Below are 19347 nucleotides of genomic sequence, written 5' to 3'. Positions count from 1 at the left end.
CATGTTTGAAATGATCAAATCCCTTCTGAAGCAAAATAGGATAAATCCCATCTGCCCCAGGAGATTTGAAAGGAGCAAAGCTATTAAGAGCCCACTCAATCGATTCTATAGTTACAATACTCCGAGCCGAAGCTAAAGAATCATAACTACAAGAAAAGACATCAGGATCATCCGAAGATGTAATATCCACACATCCGGGGAAGTGTGTACTGAATAAACATTCTAAAACTTCCTCATCAGAGGAAGTGAAATCACCATTTGGCAAACGAAGTTCGTTCACTTGAAAATCCTTAGATTTTGCAAGGATTTTGTTCAATCGACTGGCTTCACTCAGACTGGAAACATTTGTACAAAGGTTTTTCCAGCCGGATCGTTCAGCAGACCGAAGAGCTTTCTGGTAGGCCTTGCGAGCCGACCTGAAAGCCTCCGATCCAGCCGAACGTCGTCTGTTCCAACTCTTTCTACATTGTTTCCTAAGCTTCGCCAGATCGGAGTTCCACCAAGGGGTTCCTCTTGTGGTCTTCACAGACCGCAGAGGGCAGGCTTCTTCAAAAGCTTCCATGATGAAGGCCGTTGTGGTATCAACGGCATCATCTAAATCACTTGGAGTGTCAATTGATGGTGAGTATCCATGAAATTTGGCTGCAACCAAATCGGTAAAGAGATCCCAGTTGGTTGACCGGGGATTCCTGAAACGCAAAGTTTGCGAAGTAAAATTCACATGTTCAAACAAGATGTAACGATGATCAGATAAAGATTCTTCATCTGACACATGCCAATTGGTCAGCTCATGACTAATTCTGCTAGAGCAAAGCGTTATGTCTAACACTTCCTCTCTACCAGATACCATGAAGGTTGGGCGGTTGCCTATGTTAAGTAATCCAAGATCTGTACTACTCAAGTATTCCATCAAACTGGAGCCTCTCAAATTGATGTCTGAGCTGCCCCAGATTATATGGTGAGCATTAGCATCACTGCCAACAATTAGCGGAAGGCCTTTTGAAGTGCAGTATGCAATGACTTGCTTGAAAGCATCCGTAGGGGATGGTTCATCATGCGGTAAATAAACCGAACAATAAACGTATTTCCTGTTGAGGTTTCCAACAAATACATCTATTATGATAGCACATACATCTCTGGTAGTTAGTTCAGAGATGAGTGTAGCAACGATTGCGTTGTTGACAAGCACACATGCTCGAGGCATGACACGTGAGTTTGCCATTTCATTTTTACTGAAAGTAGCAAACACCGGATTGACAAGGTTTCCTAAATAGAAATTCCCCTTACGAAAGCAAGGTTCTTGGACTAACGCCACTTGGGCTGTACCATTTTGCATAAGTCTACAAAGATTGATCGTTGCTGTTCTTTTGTGCTGAAGATTGATCTGAGCTATCCTAACCGTAGCCACTACCCAAACTAGGCAAGATTAAACTCTTAACAATCACAGCACAAAAAAGAACAGCAACAATAAAGCCAGATCGGTATCGAATTGAGTGCGCCAAAGGCGAGGATGCACAGAATACACTGTGTAAAACGCATAATGCGAAACCATATAGGTGAAAATCTAAACTAATTAATAACATCTTCATAATCCCGCCCTTATTCAGCCTCAAGTATGAGATTGAAGAAGGGCAGCTGATTGTCTCGGAGAAACACAAGGTCCACCGCGCTATTGCTCCGGTTAGCACAGTAAGGGCAAATACTGTGGAGGGTGCCCTGGTACTCCACAGGCTCCGTTTGCGGTTAGGTTTTTATTAGACCCCTCTAGCCATTCATTCCTAGGCACGGTAAGCATAAAGCCGCATAACACCATGAATTAGGGGTCACCTGATTAGTGGATTCCTACCACTGGAACAGGCGGTCCGTAGTGCTATTCTTAGCCAGTTGAACTAACCACTACCGACACTACACAGCTATCTAGGCTGATCGGGAAAAGAAGTTGATATTGGTGATCAACTTCATACGGGCCCGAAAAGCCGTGTGCGTCGTATTTGGCGCAAGATCGTCAATATTCAGTAGTTGGTCAATTTACCACTCACGGCACTGGCATCTTTTTTGTTCCTGTTTGTCGTTTACTCACTACCGTCACCTAGTGGTAGCCCGGCCAAATACAGTACGTTTAGCATTAGGCGATTACGTTTTCGTGACTTTGTTTTTAATGAAAGATGTCCCAAGTGTTACGTCCTTTTTTATGTCTTTATTTATGAGATTTTCAGCCCGAGGTTGGTTCATCTCAGTTTTACGTCCTTGGTTACTATTGAGATGGATAGTGGGTATGGTATGTGATTAAGAATACAGCATGATATGCAAAAATAATTATCATAGCAAGCATGGCTAACTATTGGATGTCAAATCAGGATCTCGGTGTACAACATTTAGAAGGTGATATCTTCCGGCTTCCGGAAAACTGACAGTTTTTTGATGACGTAATTCAAATCGTTTAGAGGCGATCTAGAACTCTACATCAATTTGATCATGTGAAGAACGATTAGAATGACGTCACATGTTTACATCCAAAATGTATGTTTACATAGGTTACTAGCCTGCCTTGTGATATTTATGCCGTGATCAGGATAATGGGAAATCAGTCGTTTGACGAATGTTGAGCAGTGAAGAACTGAAACGAAGAGCGCATTGATGATCAAGAATGGCACCTCCGGTCACAACAATGGTGCAGTCGTGCCTCCGAACAACCGGAGTTTGATGCCTAAGGATGTTGAATTCCTGGATCATTGAATTATTAGAAGCGCTCAAGAATAAATGGTAAATTTTAAAAAGGTTTGTTGAATGGCGGATGATATCTGAAATTAATACTGTGCTCTGAAAGAGAGTCAGCTAATCCTGAAGTAGACTCCGATAGAGAAGGTGGAGTTCCACAAACTCTGCAGGGCTCTGATAGAGAAGGCAGAGGACCCTCAAAAGGAACTCCGATAGAGAAGGCGAAGTATCCAAATAAAATATCATGGACTCTGATTGAGAAGGCAGAGATCTTATGAAACAGTAACCGATTGAGAAGGCGGAATACCTGCGACCGAAACAAAAGTTTCTGATAAAATAAGCAGAATACCCTTATAAGGATAAGTCTCCGATAGAGAAGGCGGAGTACTTAATAAATAAAGTAGGCATAGTACCGTTGAGTAAATCTATGTTAGAGAAAGCGGAGTGTCTTATAGCAAAACCAGAGAGCTCTGCAAAAATGAACTTCGATTGAGAAGGCGGAGTACCTAATTTAAATTATGACTGAAATACAGCAGGAGTCGAAAGTTATATGATAGCATAATAATGCATATAACCGCAAAGTACCATTGGCTGTGTTGTGCAATACGATTGAATTTATCTTTGGTAAATCGGATATATAATTATGTCTATATAAATAAAAATTAAATGGTGTTTGTATGTCACGAATAGGCTCGGAAACGGTTCAACGGATCTACACCATTCTTTCAGTGCTTCATTCGTGCAGGACTCCGACGTGTTCATACGAAAAAATAATTAGGAAAATCGACCCGGAACACACCGAACACGACAAAGATTGAAATTCCGTTTTACGCGGCATTTTTCTACAGAGCTGCATGTCAAAAAACACAGTAGGCAGGCAGAACGACGATTGCCGGAACAGCTAGTATAAAATAAAAGTGGAAATATGACTAAAAACTTGCAGACCAAGTAGTACTTCCAATTCAACTCAAGGCGCCGTCCATAAACTACGTAGACTCATTTTTGGTTATCTCAGAACCCCCCTCCCCCCTCGAAGACTTTTGTCCATACAAAATTTTCGAAATTTGTTTGGAGCGTAGACTTTGGCCAGACCCCCCCCCTCCCCGTCTCCCCCTAAGTGTCTACGTAGTTTATGGACAAACCCCAATCACATTTTCGATTAAGCAACCAAGGATATTGCAGATCAGTAAAATGGTGAGATCTTTGCACCGCTTTGGTTGAATTGGTTTATGAGTTGAAACGAATAAAAGGTGATGAACTCGAAGAATACATTGATTCAGAAAAACGTTATATGCAAAACATGTTGAAAATATTTCATAGTGTGTTTGTTTGTCCTGGAACAAACCTGAATACCAAAAAAGCTTATTTTGGACAATTATTGTTATTCCAAAACGACATGCAGTTTGAGTTAGAATAGCAACATTTTCTGATATTCTGGCATTCGATTTAACTTTTCTAATGCATTATGTTGGGAACAGCTCGTTGACGTATTGTATGGTTTGGGTCAAAAATTACCCTAATGCAACCTGAGAGAAGATTGATATCTTCAACAAGTTTCAGTTAAAATAGAGGCTGTTGTGAGCCGCTCCTCCTGCAAAACAGATGCTCAGGTTTGTAGAAGCAGCCCCCCCCCCCTTCCTAGTCAGCCTACGACCAAAGCTCCCACCGGGGTTGGCTACCGCATCTTCCCTAAGGTTGCTAGCCGGGCTGGTGCAACGCGGAGGTAGAAATTGGGCCGAAGCTAGTGATCTTAATGGGAGCTGTATTGCGCGACTTACCCAGCTTTTACCGTGCCCTGAGTACACTCACCATGAAAAAAGAACGTTTGTATTACACAACGTGAGCATGGTGTCACTGAAGCTGGCCGAAAACGCGACTACTCGAGGGATAATAAAGTCCATGGGTGAATTTAGTTCAAGTAGTGTAAGTGTACCAATTATGGCTATAGTACCAATTATTCGCCATAGTTAATTTTCACCCGTTAACGATGTAAATCAACAAGAACAATTTTGTGAACAACAGATCACGTTCACAAAAGATGGTCGCACTCATTTAAACTCCACATTTTCCTCAAATCACGGTAGAAATAAATCATTTTCCTTAAAATTTCGGCTTCTTTGCACCCTTTTTCACCATAGTGTGCCAGTTATGGCTAACCCCATAAGGAATGCATGCAAATAGTGCGAAAAGGAACCGAAGGTAAAAAATGTAACCATAATTTGTACAACGTTCCTATCATTGGCACACGCTGTAATCAATACTAAAAGTAGTTTTGGCTCCGTTTCTATATTTTTCCAGTAAAGCATGGAAACTACCCGAGCAAAGTTTCATAACAACCGGAAAATATACTGAGTTATCTGGCTTAACAAAATTTGTTCTCATTTTGGCTGAATAAGCAGGCAACATAACAAACATGATAACAACCAAGTATACACGAGATATCATTTAAATATCTCCTTATGTTATCATCAAAGGCACCCTGATAACAATTTCTGCAAATACATCATTTTCATCCAAATGAAAACTCATTTTGTTATCGAAAAGATATTTGTCGACGACGATGCCCCCAGTTTGACAGGTGTGGTAACATGAATTAGCAAGTTGAGAACACAAAATTGTAAAATGAGTTATGAAGCAAGCTTTAGTTATCAGTTTGTTACTGGTCAGTTATTATACTTCGTTCGGGTAATCTGTCTTTTAACTTATTGATGACATTCGTTGGTCTTTTCGTTATTTTTATATAAATAGCTTTACTTAGGTAGTGCCATAATTGGAACACGCACCCTAATGTAAGCTTAAAACATAATTTATTTCTCCCACTGCTGGGATTACCGTATTATTTCATTTAAGGCAAGGCAAAACTAGATACATTTCCCTAATATTTTTATTTTTGATTTTTTTTATGAAATAACAGAGCAATACTTTCAAAACTGGTTTTTATTCACAACTAGCTGTCCCGGCAAACTTTGTCTTGCCAATCTGTGGTAGTTTGACAACTGTAGAGGTCATAACGTCACCGCACTCTAGATTGGTTTCATTTTAATCGTGTTGATTTCCTTCCCAGCTCACGAAAATCGATACTTTATCAATTTTCTTACTTTTCTAGTTGTTTTTCGTAACTTTTTGGACATATAAACACAGCCAACACGAATACGAACCGAACCGTGCAAGAGTCAAGCTGATCGGTTCATCCGTTGTTGAGTTTTGTTGCCTCAAAGGGACTTCAAACTCATTTTTATATATATAGATATAGATATAGATAAATAGATTAGACGATGGATTTCACGTAAAACTGGGTTCTGAAAAACTGAAGGAAAAATTTAAAAAAAATACCTTGCTTCGTTATTTTATAATAAATCAAAAACCAAAATATGAGGAACTGCATTTTGTTTTGCCAGAAAAGATCAGGAAAATCTTCTGAGAACTCAGGTCTTCCTAATATTATATTTCCGGGAATTTTTGGAAATTGTAAAGCCCCTTTAAACATTCGAATTCTACGGTTCTTCCAATTTGCGAAAAAAGTGTCAAATTTAATAATAAATAACTTACTTGTCTGCACCTTGCCGAAATATATTATCCATTAAGCTGTCGTCCGAAAACGATTTGTCCGATTCTTCCGTTGAATCTGAAATGAAAGAAACAAAATTGATATTGATTACTTTTGAAGTTGAACGTGCCCGGACGGAAAACAACAACACTTCGAAAACTACGAAACGATTCCATTTGCATTGCATTGAAATTCAACAAGTGCGCTTTTCCCAGACACTTTGATTGCGGTGTGCAAGACAGCGAAACTGAACTCCTTCTTCGAATTTGTATAAATGCCACGAACGTAGGGTATTATCTTTGCCAACGGAAAGAAAAAAAAACTTGCAACTTTCCCAGAAAGGAGCACGGGAAACTGTAATAAACCAGCACACGCCCTCAGGAAGTTGATTACGACAAACAACCAAGGATACTTTTGAAGTGAGCTCTAACTTTATCCTGTATAGTAAGCAGCGCAATACACCGCAAAGGAGTTCCATAGCAATCAAGTGCCACGCAAATGGCCGGGTAGTATCAAGAAGCTCTCTGCTGGTTCGATAAGAAAAGTTTTGTGCTTTTCCTATTCCTGGGTGCACCCAGGAAAACAAAAGATCACGTGCTGTTTTGCCGCCACCTGTTGCATCTCGTTTACGCCAGGGGGATAGGATTTCCTTCAAATTATTCCACCGCCGGCCGGCCGGCTGGTTGGACGGTTGTCGATTCTGCGGTGTGCTGAATGCATTGGTGTAACTAGAGGGAGCAGGTACCCTACCATAAGATGCTGCAAAATATAGGACCTTCTTCCTTTTGTTGTATGATTTGAAATATGTAAATAACATTTTAAATATAATCCAGCTTTTTACGCTAGCCTGCCATAATTTTTGAATCACCCCTTTCTGACATTTCTTGCCGACACTATAAAATCCATTATGGATCAGTCAAAGCAAGCCGGATGCTGATGCTGAAACTGAATGTTTTCAATGTTGACGATGTCAAGCGTCAATTTTTTTCACTTTTGTTAAAAATCAATCAAGTTTATTCCTAATCCAATTTTCTTGCTATTTTAGGTGGAGAAGGAGTAAAATCCGGTAGCTGGAAGATGGGAACCTGGTTGGGAATTTACAGGGAGACTTTATAGGCCAAATGTATGGAATTATACCCCAAATTGCACAACCGCAAGCACAACCGTCTCAGACCACTAAATACATGACCTGAGCTCAGGATTTTGTTACCTGGATCGCGGTTTTGATGGTTCCCTGCTGTTTTTTTTTGCTGATGGTGTTATTGTGGCATTCCATATGAGTCTTTTGGTGAGGTCAGATGTAAGAGAGATAGAGAGATTGATACTAATTTTACTACACTGAAATAAGGAGGGGTCAAAGTCCAAACTAAACCTTGCTAAGGGTTCTCTGTCCAAGTAAATCATGTTATTCGCTAAGCCCGATCGGGGCTCGTTCCAACACCGCTGGTATGACGTAGTGAAAATTACATTCAAATAGTTTAAGCCTAAATGATGTGGCCAGAATCTGGCCTGACCTTGCACAATCAATATCCCCATATATTGGGAATAGCCAATATCCTCTAGGCCTCTGCGAATAGTATCTTATTGTCCAATTTTCCTGCCTCCAAAGGGTACAATTTCAAACAGACGAGGTGTTAGGGACGCCTTCTCTCTTGTAATAATAATTTGACCTGGCATTTTCTTTACATAAAATGTATAAAGTACTCCTTATTCACTCGGGTTTGTGTGGATACAGCTCTGCATATTGTGTATGTGATGAATTATATCCCACTGGTACCTTGCAATTATGGCAATCTGAAATAATTAAAAGAGCAATTAGCCGCATAAAATACATAAAATAATGCAATTTGGGTTACGAAGAATTCGCAGCTACCAAATAAACTCCATGAACATTTTTGACATTCAAATAAACAAACATATATTCCCGCCTCCTAAGACCAAATGACCAAACTATAAAATCGGTCGGCAAGAATTGTCAAGATCGAATCACCCCTCATAGTTTTATAGCCAGCGTAAAAAGCTGGATTGCATTAAAATGTTTAAAACAGTTTTAGTAAATTTCCACGCTATCTGAAAAATCTCAGTGACAAATCTTACAAAAGTGTTCATTTAAAGACGTTTAACTCAATTAAAAAGTCTGACTGTGTACCCTCCGAAGCAGAACAACGAAGCTACGCCAATGGTTGACTGGTCTCTCCACGCAGGCAACATCAGTTGGCCCCCACTAAGTCCCCAATAATTAAACTATGATACTCAAACACACCTCTTATTTCCAGGCCATGCTTCCTCGTCGTCCGCACGGAAGTGGTGGTGGTGGATGGCGGTCCATCCGGTCTCGAGGCTCAAGAGCAATGATATAAATAAATAAAGACAAGTATCCAGGTAAGTTATTTCTCTGTGGGGTCTGCTTGCTTGTTTGCTTGGTGCTTGCTTGCTTGCCTACTATCTTGTAGGAGTAGAGGTATTCCATCCGGTCCGGTGATGGCACATCCTGTGGGTATGGAATCATGCAAACGGGTCTTCTGCCTTCTTCGGGCAACACAGGACGTGCACCACAGCCAGGCGGCCGCTTGGGGACACCAAATGAGAAAAGTAAACACCATTATTGGTTCGAACGAATGAAGTATGCCGCAGATTTCGGTCGAATGGCGGTCGGATGGGGTGGCCTCTAATGAAGATAGTAAGGACCAAGCCCCCGTTTGCTATAGCACAATATGACACGATTTTACCTGGGTACTTTGAGGGATAAAGTAGTGGTGGCCATTAAGAAAGGGGGAAAGATAGTTTTGCGATAGTTTCTCTGGATTTGCCATAATTCTGGATAGTCTATCAGCGTCCGTTCTGGCATCCAGCGGCTGAGAACGAAATGCTTCTCCACCGATATGAAAGATTATGAACTGATTTTTTTTTTTATTCTTCGACCACTTAACCTAATTTACAGCTCTTTTTGTCCACTTGGGCACTGCGTGAGCAATTCCAATTGGCGGCTGCACTTACACTTTGTACAGCGCCTAAATGTAGTCTATTCTAATTCCACTAATTCTAATTTAAACTGTATAGCCTTGCGCTGCTGTCTTTTCTACCTTTCCATGGTAGAATGATGAGCACGATGCTGCTGGTGTGGTTTATGTTTCATTTCCAGTCCGATTGGGGGTCCATTACACAGCGTAACAAAAATTAACTTTTGGTCTGTCGCAAGAGCAAACTTATGTGTCTCTGACAGTTTTTGGGCCGCTGAATCCGAATCCGTTCTCAGATTTGCTCCAGCACGTCACAATTTTGAGCTATACCTCAATTTATAAGGCAAAATATGCGATTTTGGGCTTTTTTGACTGCATGCCAGTAAGCATGGAAATATATTTTTTAAGCAATAAAAGAATAAATTGGTCAATTAACATCTAAAATAATGACTCATGCAAAATATTTCGTTTTACCAAATCGAATTTGATAGTTTTAAGCGATTTATGTTAAGTACGATATTTCCCATACAAGTCACCCTCCAAAAGATGCATGCAAGTTTTCATACTGACATAAAATGCTTAAATCTATCAAATTTGATTTTGTAAAATGAAATATTTTGCATGAGTCATTATTTTAGATGTTAATTGACCAATTTACCCTTTGATTGCTCAAAAAAAAAATATGTCCATGCTTAATGGCTTGCAGTCAAAAAAGCCCAAAATCGCATATTTTGCCCTATAAATTGAGGTATAGCTCAAAATTGTGACGTGCTGGAGTAAATCTGAGCCCAGATTCGGATTCAGCGGCCCAAAATCTGTCAGAGACACATAAGTTTGCTCTTGAGACAAAAAAAAATGTTACGCTGTGTTATGAGTTGCCGTTAGCCGATATCCAAATTTTCCGGGTTCGTTAGAGCATATGCTCAGAAGAGGGTCAGGTATCAGCCGCTCTTGGGGTGAAGAGCAGCTGACGAAAAATTGCAAGTTCCGGGGCTGGGATCGAACCCATGACCATCCACTTATTAAGTGAATGTGTAGCCACTACGCTACGGGCCCCGGCATGTGAACTGATTTGATGTCAACGACTTTGAGCGGAAAACAACGGACAATAAATGGAACTGGGAATGTAGAGCCCTAGCCCAGCAAGATAAAGTGGAATAACTAGCTAAAAAGGCATACCGTATGAATCTAGAAATACTAGGACTGAGCTAATTCCCGTGGGTCGATCTCTGGAGAACACAGAATGGCATCAGGTCAAATTCTGCTATACTCTGGCCTACGAAGCGAACACACTTCGCAGCACCGTGGAGTAGGTTTCCTGCTCAGCATTCACGCCCACGGGTGTAAGTGACCATTTTGTCGATATTGAGTTGAGCATATCATAAAATTCTTCAGATTTCAAAGCTTTCAGGAACTTTTTTAAGATTGTTTCTACGATGATTGGGAAAATTACAATAAATCAGAGAAAATCGGGTTGTTTTTGAAACTCCATACATTATGTATGAGATTAAAAATTGCTCAAAAACTCTAAACCTCATTTACTCGAAAGTAGGTTTTTGCTTCTAACCCCCTCAATTACTCACGATATTACAGTTGGCAAGCAAAGGGTCCATGACACATTCTATCGTGACGTTACAACGTTATGACGCATTCGTAGTCAGATTTTCCTCTATAACTCATGAAAACGAGCGTAAACCTCAAAATATTTTTTCATATTCGGATTCCATGTAAAATTTCTGAAATATTTGACCTGTTGAACATTTAATTTTCATTAGGAAAACGTGTTCAAAATGCGTGACGTTACAACGCGCTAGAATCCGACCCTCTCTAACGCGCTACCATCATCTTAAAAAATCTGCTCGGATTGTTATGATATTCTGATTTTTTTACACCATTGAAATTCATTGGTTTGTTCTTCAATTCAATGGAATAAAACATTTAAATTTCGGATTTGGTTTTGAATAATCGACTTTTACATTTCGTGACGTTACAACGCCCGTTCAGTTTCAAACAGGGTTCTGCTTGCGTTGTAACGTCACGAAAATGCACATCATTTTAGAATCAGAACAATCAGCCAAAATTGCCCGAATTTGTGAATATATCATTGCATTATCTTCACTGCTTCAAGGGGAACTTTATTCTATTTAAAATCCGTTTTGTGATAAATGGCTCGGAGGGCCAAGTTATTGCTATCAATGGTATGAATACTCCTTCATGAAGGTTAATGGTACCCATCTTCGGCCTTGTACCACCCATATTCATCTAATATTGTCCCAAAGACTAAACCGTTGATACTCATTACTTTGCACCGCCAGATATTTAGATTTTGCAGCATAAAATTAATCACGTCGTCGAATTAAACATTTTTTTCAATAATTTATGCAATGTCATTGATTCAATTAAAAACGCTTTAAGATGTGCGAGCAGATATTGAGCCAAAGACATACATACCTGAGGATCTGCATACCACTTAGGGGCATCAAATTCTGTGATTCCAGAGACAAATAGACCTAATTCTGACAAAAAAATCCATCCTATATATGTCAGAGTCATAATTACTTAGAGAGTTAGTGTCTTTGGCAAAGTTGTTTGATAAGTCAAAAACTTACAGCTGATTCACTATTGGATGTGAGATTCAGACACACTGGACGACGCTAATTAAAAGTTTACAATAGTTTAGAATTTCTCAAAAAGTTTTCAACAAATTTTGACTAGTTGAGAAACTATTTTTTGGAAAATCTTTGGGCACTTTATAAGAAATTACAACATGTTGAATATTTTTTGAATAAATATAAAGTGCATGATTTTTCAAAATTTCAACTACCACTAGTCAGTTAGAAACTTGAACCAAACGCCTTTTAAACTGAAAATTCTTGACAAGATAAACAACTTTTCCAAAGACATCAACATTCTAAAAGTCAAAAGTCTAAGTAATTAGAGTCCTGGGATATATGAGTTTCAATTCCGTAGGTGTTACGTCTGTTTGTCGGTGATTCTTGTTATATCAAAAATAGATGTAACACTGACGTAATATCCATCCCATATATTTCAAGATCCTAACTATTTAGACAGTTGGTGTCCTCGACAAAATTGTTTGGCTGGTCAAGAACTTTCAATTGATGGCCCGTATGATTTCAAATCCTTTTACTAGAAGGCGCTAGAGGGCATACACATTTTTAGTTTTACTTATCTCAGGATCGTGATTAATTGGAAAGATGATTGCTTCATTAAAGTTGTTTGGTAGATCAAAAACTTTCAGTTTAATAGCCGTATGGTATTAATTTCTGCCACACAGTGGTGGTAGTTGCAAATTTTCAAAAGTATGCCAATTTTATTAATTATCCAAAACACATTCAACATGCTGTAGCTTTTTATAAAATATATATCAAAAATTCTCAAATTTTGACTGATAGTTCTTAATCTTGTTATCTGTAGGGGTAGGCGGGGCAATATGGACACCCGGGGCAGAATAGACACCCTCGATATTTTGAAATATGCGATCTTTTTTGAACTTTTGATGAATGGAGAATATAGTCCATTTGTCTAAAATGTAGTTTCAGGAAAGAAACATTCGAAATTAAAATTATTCTTGATTTTACATGAAAAAGTTGGGTCCTCCGTTTTTTGTGCATGGAAATTAAAATTTTCACACCATCTTAAATAAGATTTAGTGATTAATTTATTGCAGGTCGATTAAAACCTGATATTTCTAGAACACATGCAAGTAGTTTCGCTGTATCTACATGCTTAACATGTTTATATTTTCTTCTTTAATATATCAAAAATCAAGTTTGGAAATATCTTCTGCTGCCGGGGCAAAATGGACACTCACCTTTTTGAAAGAAGCAGCAAGGGAAAAATATAACCTAAATCACAAACCAACCAAATTCTTCGATTTCAGTATATTTTCGGTTGAATGTTCACTACAGTAGACATAGGGTGAAACAAATTGGTCAAAAAACGACAGCAGTGGAAAATAGTTGTTCTAGGCACAGCTGTACATGCCGACAAAAACGAAGCTTTATCCAAATCAGCCTGAAATTAAATTAACTGAACAAAAATGAACTACTTCGGCGTATTATTCATCCATAATAGTTGTTTCGTGATGAAATGACTTTGTAGGTGTAAATAATTTACGAAATTCGTAAAAGTCTCATGGTGTCCATATTGCCCCATGGGGGTGTCCATTCTACCCCGTATGCTTGAAGACGGTCATGAAAAACTAACATTTTTCATAACATTTTTTGAAGTGGATAAATCATTTTTATTCGTGAGCATTATTATACAATAGATTTTTTTTCGTTTTTATTTTTGTGTATTTTAACTAGTTGCTAATTTTACACTCAATGCAATAGATGCTAAAAAGACTTTAAAAGGATACATGTATCAAAAGACTAAACTTTTTTGACATCTTGCCAGGCAAAGTAGGCAAAAACCTTAGGGTGTCCATATTGCCCCGCCTACCCCTAATTTCTACAATTTTGGACTTGATTGGTTAACTCTACACAAAGATGGAGCGCTTTAAGCATAATCATATTTTTGACTGTTGTTCTATTAACTCTTATATCTAAGGAATAAGTGAATCAAATCAAATTAAATTTTGAAGGTTAAGAATTATACATTGATCTTTGATTACAATTTGATTTGAATACAATATGTCCAAAGTGAAAAAAGTTCCAGCCTGTAGAATACTTTTCAAGAAATTCTAATCCCTTGCCTGCTTTTGCAAAATGGAAACTAACGTCTTCTAGTGGCAAAATCTCGCATCTATTGGTAAATCAACTGCAAATCCTTTACATACCAAACAACTTTGCCGAAGAAATCGTATTTCTATGTAATAGGAATCCTGAGATGTATGAAATTTAAAATTTGTAAGTTCTCTAGCGCCGCCTGTTGGTGGAAGTTTAAATCAAACTATCCATCAACTGTAAGTCTTTGACCAACTTGATAACTTTGTAATTTCGTCAGTGTTTCGTCTGTTGGCCACTGATATCACATTAATTTTCGGTTTGAGTGGAATTTGATTACGATTGAAAAAAAATACAATACCGCAGTACAATTACATCGTAGATTTCGGCCAAACACCATCTCCCCCGTCCTTCAAAAGTCTACGTAGTTTATGAACGGGCAATGGTACGCAATTTATAAACGATATCTTGAAAAAGAGCTCATACACAACGAGAACGGAACTGTTTTGAATATAGAACTGCGTTTGTCCAATTCAGAAGCCGTCCAAGCCAGAAAGATTTGGTCTTTCCCACAGAACTTATTTTCGTGACGTTACAACGCAAACTTCAACCAGGTGAAACTCAAGCTTCCGTGAACCGATTTTCTTTCTTTTAGTCTCATTTGAAAGATCTTTTCGAGTACAAAGAGCATACAAAATTTCATATTTGAAACGTTTTCCGTATTTGAATAAAATTCATAAATGTTGATTTTTCGTGACGTTACAACGCAATAAAAACCCATACTATGATCAACCATATTTCAGAGTTGTAAAGTCTTCCGAATAAAAAACTTTTTATGCTAAAAAATCTACATACATTTATCTACAAATGATGGAAGACTTTTGAAAAATCAGTGTGTTCGTGTTAAAAATACGACACCTTAGATGAAATGGCTTAAAATCTTAATCGTCGTTCAATTTATATTTATTGTCACACTAATATCATGTCGAATACATTTTTGGATGACAAAAGTAATGTAGAATGTGATAAAAATGTCAAATATGCCAAAACTCAACTTTGAAAATTTGTATTGATGATATGGGGCCCGTAGAATATGTCCCATCAATTTAGTCCAACCAAAGTAGTTTTCATCCGAATTATCAGTGAAAATTCGAATGCCAGACTTAATGTACAAGTGGTTCCAATTTACAGTTTGCTGGCCCAGAACCATTCTGTGGTATATCAAACTGTACAATTAAAATGGACCTGAAACGCTGGGCTGAGCAGAGGGTGATATCCAATTGGATGGACGTCAAAAATTGCAATCAGTCAAAACGATTTATAACACCAAATGCTTATAAAACCAAAAAGCTCTTAGAGCTCAACAAGAGAGCTCTATGTACATACACTGGCCTAGTAACTGGACACTGCCCGAGCAGGTATCACTAGAAAAATATTGGCCATATTCAGAGTGATATCTGTCATTTCTGTAATACGGAACGTGAAACCTCGGAACATCTGCTTTGCAGTTGTGGTGCTTTATACACGCGCAGGCAAAGATTTCTAAATAGTGGTTGCTTGCAACCCAGTGAGATCTGGTCTGCAAAACCTGGGAAGGTCTTGGAGTTTATCAATTCCATTGCACCTGACTGGGAGACGACGCGTCGTGGCAGTAGCTGATTACTTGACACATGGTAATTAGCTGGCTAGATGCGAATATCAAAACGGGACATGCCACAAAAGTTCAGCCTATTGGACGCAGTGGCTTAATTTCCCCAACAGGGGAGGAAAAAAAAATAATAATGTACATAAATGGTGAACTGGTTTCAGCGAGAATAACCCACCTTATAATGAGCATTATGGTGGGTGCTGTTTGATGCATTCCCAAACAGTTCAACGCTTGTCATCCAACCATAAAAAGGTTGACGACTGTTAATAACGAATACCCAGCAGGAATACGTCACACCCGAACGTTTCCATATTGCTCAAATCCAAATCCAGCGAAAACGTCATCGAACCAACGAAGACGACGACCACCGTGGACATTTCAATCACGAAGAAATTTTCCTGCCATCAACAGCATCACGTACCTACCTACATATAGAATGTGATTGATCCTGATCCAACTTCGCCCAACGAGCGACCCACGTCAAAGAAAGATGGAAATTGCTTGGACCTATCGTCGTCACCGTTGTCACCTAGCAGGAAAACGCGGGGCCTAGCAGCAGGTGACCAGCTTATGATTGAGCCAATATTGACGATAAAATTAATCTTTTCTGGCCCTCTACCGGTTCGCCGCCGCCAGTTTGGCAGTTTTTTTTTCGCTTTGGAGGATTTTTTTTGCGCGGGAAATGGAAATGATTCAATTTACATCATCCGCATCACCGGACAGAGTGCTGGTGAATGTGGGGTAAAATGAAATGATATATGTGTGTTGTTATATGTTGTATACACTCTCCCAACAATTCTGCAAACGATATAGGGAGATATGCTTCTCAAAATTTCTGGAAAAATTGTCAGAGACATTCATGGTGTGAAGATTGAAGTACGGAACTGTCACGCCGAGGACCTGGAATGGAATCACACTTCCGACAAACTAATGTGAGTACTTCCTTCGAAAAAGAGGAACCGTCGATGGTCCCGAGGTTAATTAGCCCAGGGGTGAAAATCTCGTTAAAAGATAAAAAACAACTGATTTATTGAAAAGTTTGAAAAAGTTATTTATGAATATGAACTGTTGTTGTTTCTGTTTACTGGTCCGTTTTTTCGTTTTTTAATTTTCATTTTTCGAAGTTCAAGGAGAATAAGAAAGAATGCGCAATGTGGTCCAATTTCTCGCTCATTATATTGGAGTATAAGGAGCTAAGCAGCAAAGTTTTCCATTTCATATCATCACCACCTCCATCAACGTACTAACTCATGAACGCTGATGGAATATGGCACTCCAATAGACTCTTCTCTTCAAAGCCTGTTGAATGAACGACCTCCCAGGAGGAAAAACCGTCTGCTCGTCATACGCGAAGAAGTGTGTGGAAAGTTGCATTCCCGTTGGGATTTTCCCACAGGGACGTGATGTTTGCCGTGTTTTCGTAGGTCTCTTGCAGCTTCCATCATTTGACGGTTTTTTTTTCTTAGGAATTTGCTGTCGTGGCATTTCGATGCTATATTTACATAAGGTGCAGTACAATTCCGAGTTACGCGCGCCTACGTAAGCATTCGATGATACCCAAGAAGATGAGAGGGACCCATGCAGCATAGCCGGTAAAAGCGCAGCTTTTTACCAAGACTACGCTGATAATGTCTGGGTTCGATTTCCGGTTGTAATAGTTTCCTAGTTAAACGTTCCCTTTTTTAAGCACAGGGAATTATTCTTCGTGCCGAAAAACGCGTTTTCTTTACTCCGCGTTGTTTTGAATATGGCCGGATGAATTGAGAATCAGCGGGTATCCCGACTAGAAAATTGTAACAAAAATATAACACAATTATAACAAACCATGACATTTAAAGCTCATTGTGAAAACATAATGTTCAACATCGTTGATTTTTTTAAATAGTAGATCAAGGGCTTTCAGAATAGTTACCGTATGGTTCGAGTTTTTGCAGCTAGGCGGCGCTAGTTGAAAATTTCCTAAAGCATGCAAATTTCAATAATAAGCTTTAAACATTTTCAAGAAGTTATCATTTTTTATAAAGTGCACCAAAAATCCCCAAATTTTAAATGCTAGTTAATACAAGTAGTTCTCACTTAGTTAGCTATAAGTGGTACAAATTTGTGTTTGATTGGTTAACTCTACACGAAGTTAGAGCGTTTCTAGTAAAATACTTCTTATTTTACTGCCATTCATTAAATGATTAATTCTTATGTTTATTTGAACTAAATTAAATGAAATTTTGAACATTTATGACTAATATGTTGGTCTTCGAAAAAGATTTGATTCAACTAAATTATGTTCGTAAGGAAAAAAGTTACAAGTTGTTGAATACTTTTGGAGAAATTCCAATCATTTAAATGCTTTTAATATGTTGTAACTAGCGCGGCCCCTACCTACCTGCCAAACAACTTTTGTCGAAGAAACCATCTTTGTAAGTAATCAGGATCCTGAGATATAAAGTTATAAAATTTTCATTCTTATAAGCGGCTTCTAGTAGTAAATCCTTGAAATGAATGGTCCATCTATTGTAAGCCCTTGGATTTCCAAAAAACTTGGACGCAGTGGCTGACCTCAACAGGGGAGAAATATTCCTGCGGTACAAACAGTATTGCACTGAAAGCACGACTGAGTGCGCTCTCAACAAGAATGTTTGTGTGCACAATTTCTGAGAGCACAAAATGTGCACGGAGAAACTGAAAAAGAAACATGTTCGTTATTGAGGGATTTGCACAAAAGTGAACGCGGCCTATCGCTTTCGAAAGGTACTGCCGCGGTTTTCACTCCCTGTTTACTCCATCCTTATGGGAAATAAGGCTGTTCCTTTCGAAAACGATACACCGCGCGAACTTTTGTGCAAAGCCCCTTTTTGAAACATTTAAACGACCGCGCGGTGTTTACGTCTCAAGAAATCTGACAATATAACCACAGAGAACAGACATCCAGGCTAGAACAAATTTCATTCAGAAAGTTGTGTAAGGATTTGAATCTTCACTTGAGTGAGGATGCAAATCAACACACGAAGGAAACACTTGCGCTGCCAAACACCATATTGCCACAGTTAGTGGTGAATTGAAACATTTCAAGTGGTGAATTACATTAGTATGAGAAAATAACCGATCGCAGAGCCACGAACTTGCCACCTGTGTTGCCGATGAAATATTCCTTACACAAAATTCAGATTGGAGTTGGATGTCTGTTCTCTGCGATACGACATTCATTTTGAGTGTGCCGCTGAGGCGCTGTCCATAACAACGTAGACTCATTTTTGGCCATCTCAGACCACGGTTTATATGGGAAAATATAATAAGGAAAATACTCTGGCTCCTGTATACTTTTTTGAGTTCCATTTTGGCCCTATATCAACTGTGCAAAATTTCAGATCGATCGGAAAAACTATATTTAAGCGCCGACATTCTTAGTTTTACATTCGATTTACTATGGGGCAAATTTACTTCTTCAAAGAAAAATCGCATGGAATCACCCCTTGATCCCTAAAAGTATGTCGAAGAATGATCTCTGTAGATAACTTCACGATAAATCAGACCTCCGAAGAGCGCAAAATGATGCGGCGTTCGTCAAAAAAGTTATTAATTACCCTATCGATTTTATTATTTACTGTTATCATCCCGGATAAAAACTAACCATAGAGTATTTGGTGAAAACCATTCCTGTTTATGATTTTTTCCGTGCTTTGTTTTGTTGATGTCCGTGACATTTTTGTTGCAAAGGAAATGAAAGAGAAAAAAGTGAATAAGTTGAAACATCTATTTAAAGTCAATAAAATGTTTTAATAAAGTGGTAAA

At 38.7% G+C, this 19347-nt stretch overlaps 1 protein-coding gene across 1 annotated transcript in view; it reads right to left on the bottom strand.

Moving 5' to 3' along the window:
• LOC109408115 (uncharacterized) overlaps positions 1-19347 on the bottom strand; it is a 228702-nt gene that overhangs the window by 91647 nt on the left and 117708 nt on the right. The window contains exon 2 of the mRNA XM_019681334.3: positions 6268-6343. Within this exon, the coding sequence (XP_019536879.1) occupies positions 6268-6343 (76 nt within the window). The remainder of the gene's footprint in view (positions 1-6267; positions 6344-19347) is intronic.

This window comes from Aedes albopictus, chromosome 2 (assembly GCF_035046485.1).
Source record: "Aedes albopictus strain Foshan chromosome 2, AalbF5, whole genome shotgun sequence".
In the NCBI taxonomy this organism is placed as follows: domain Eukaryota; kingdom Metazoa; phylum Arthropoda; class Insecta; order Diptera; family Culicidae; genus Aedes; species Aedes albopictus.
Note: the sequence above shows the minus strand (reverse complement) of the source record. Positions and strands in the feature narration are given on the sequence as shown.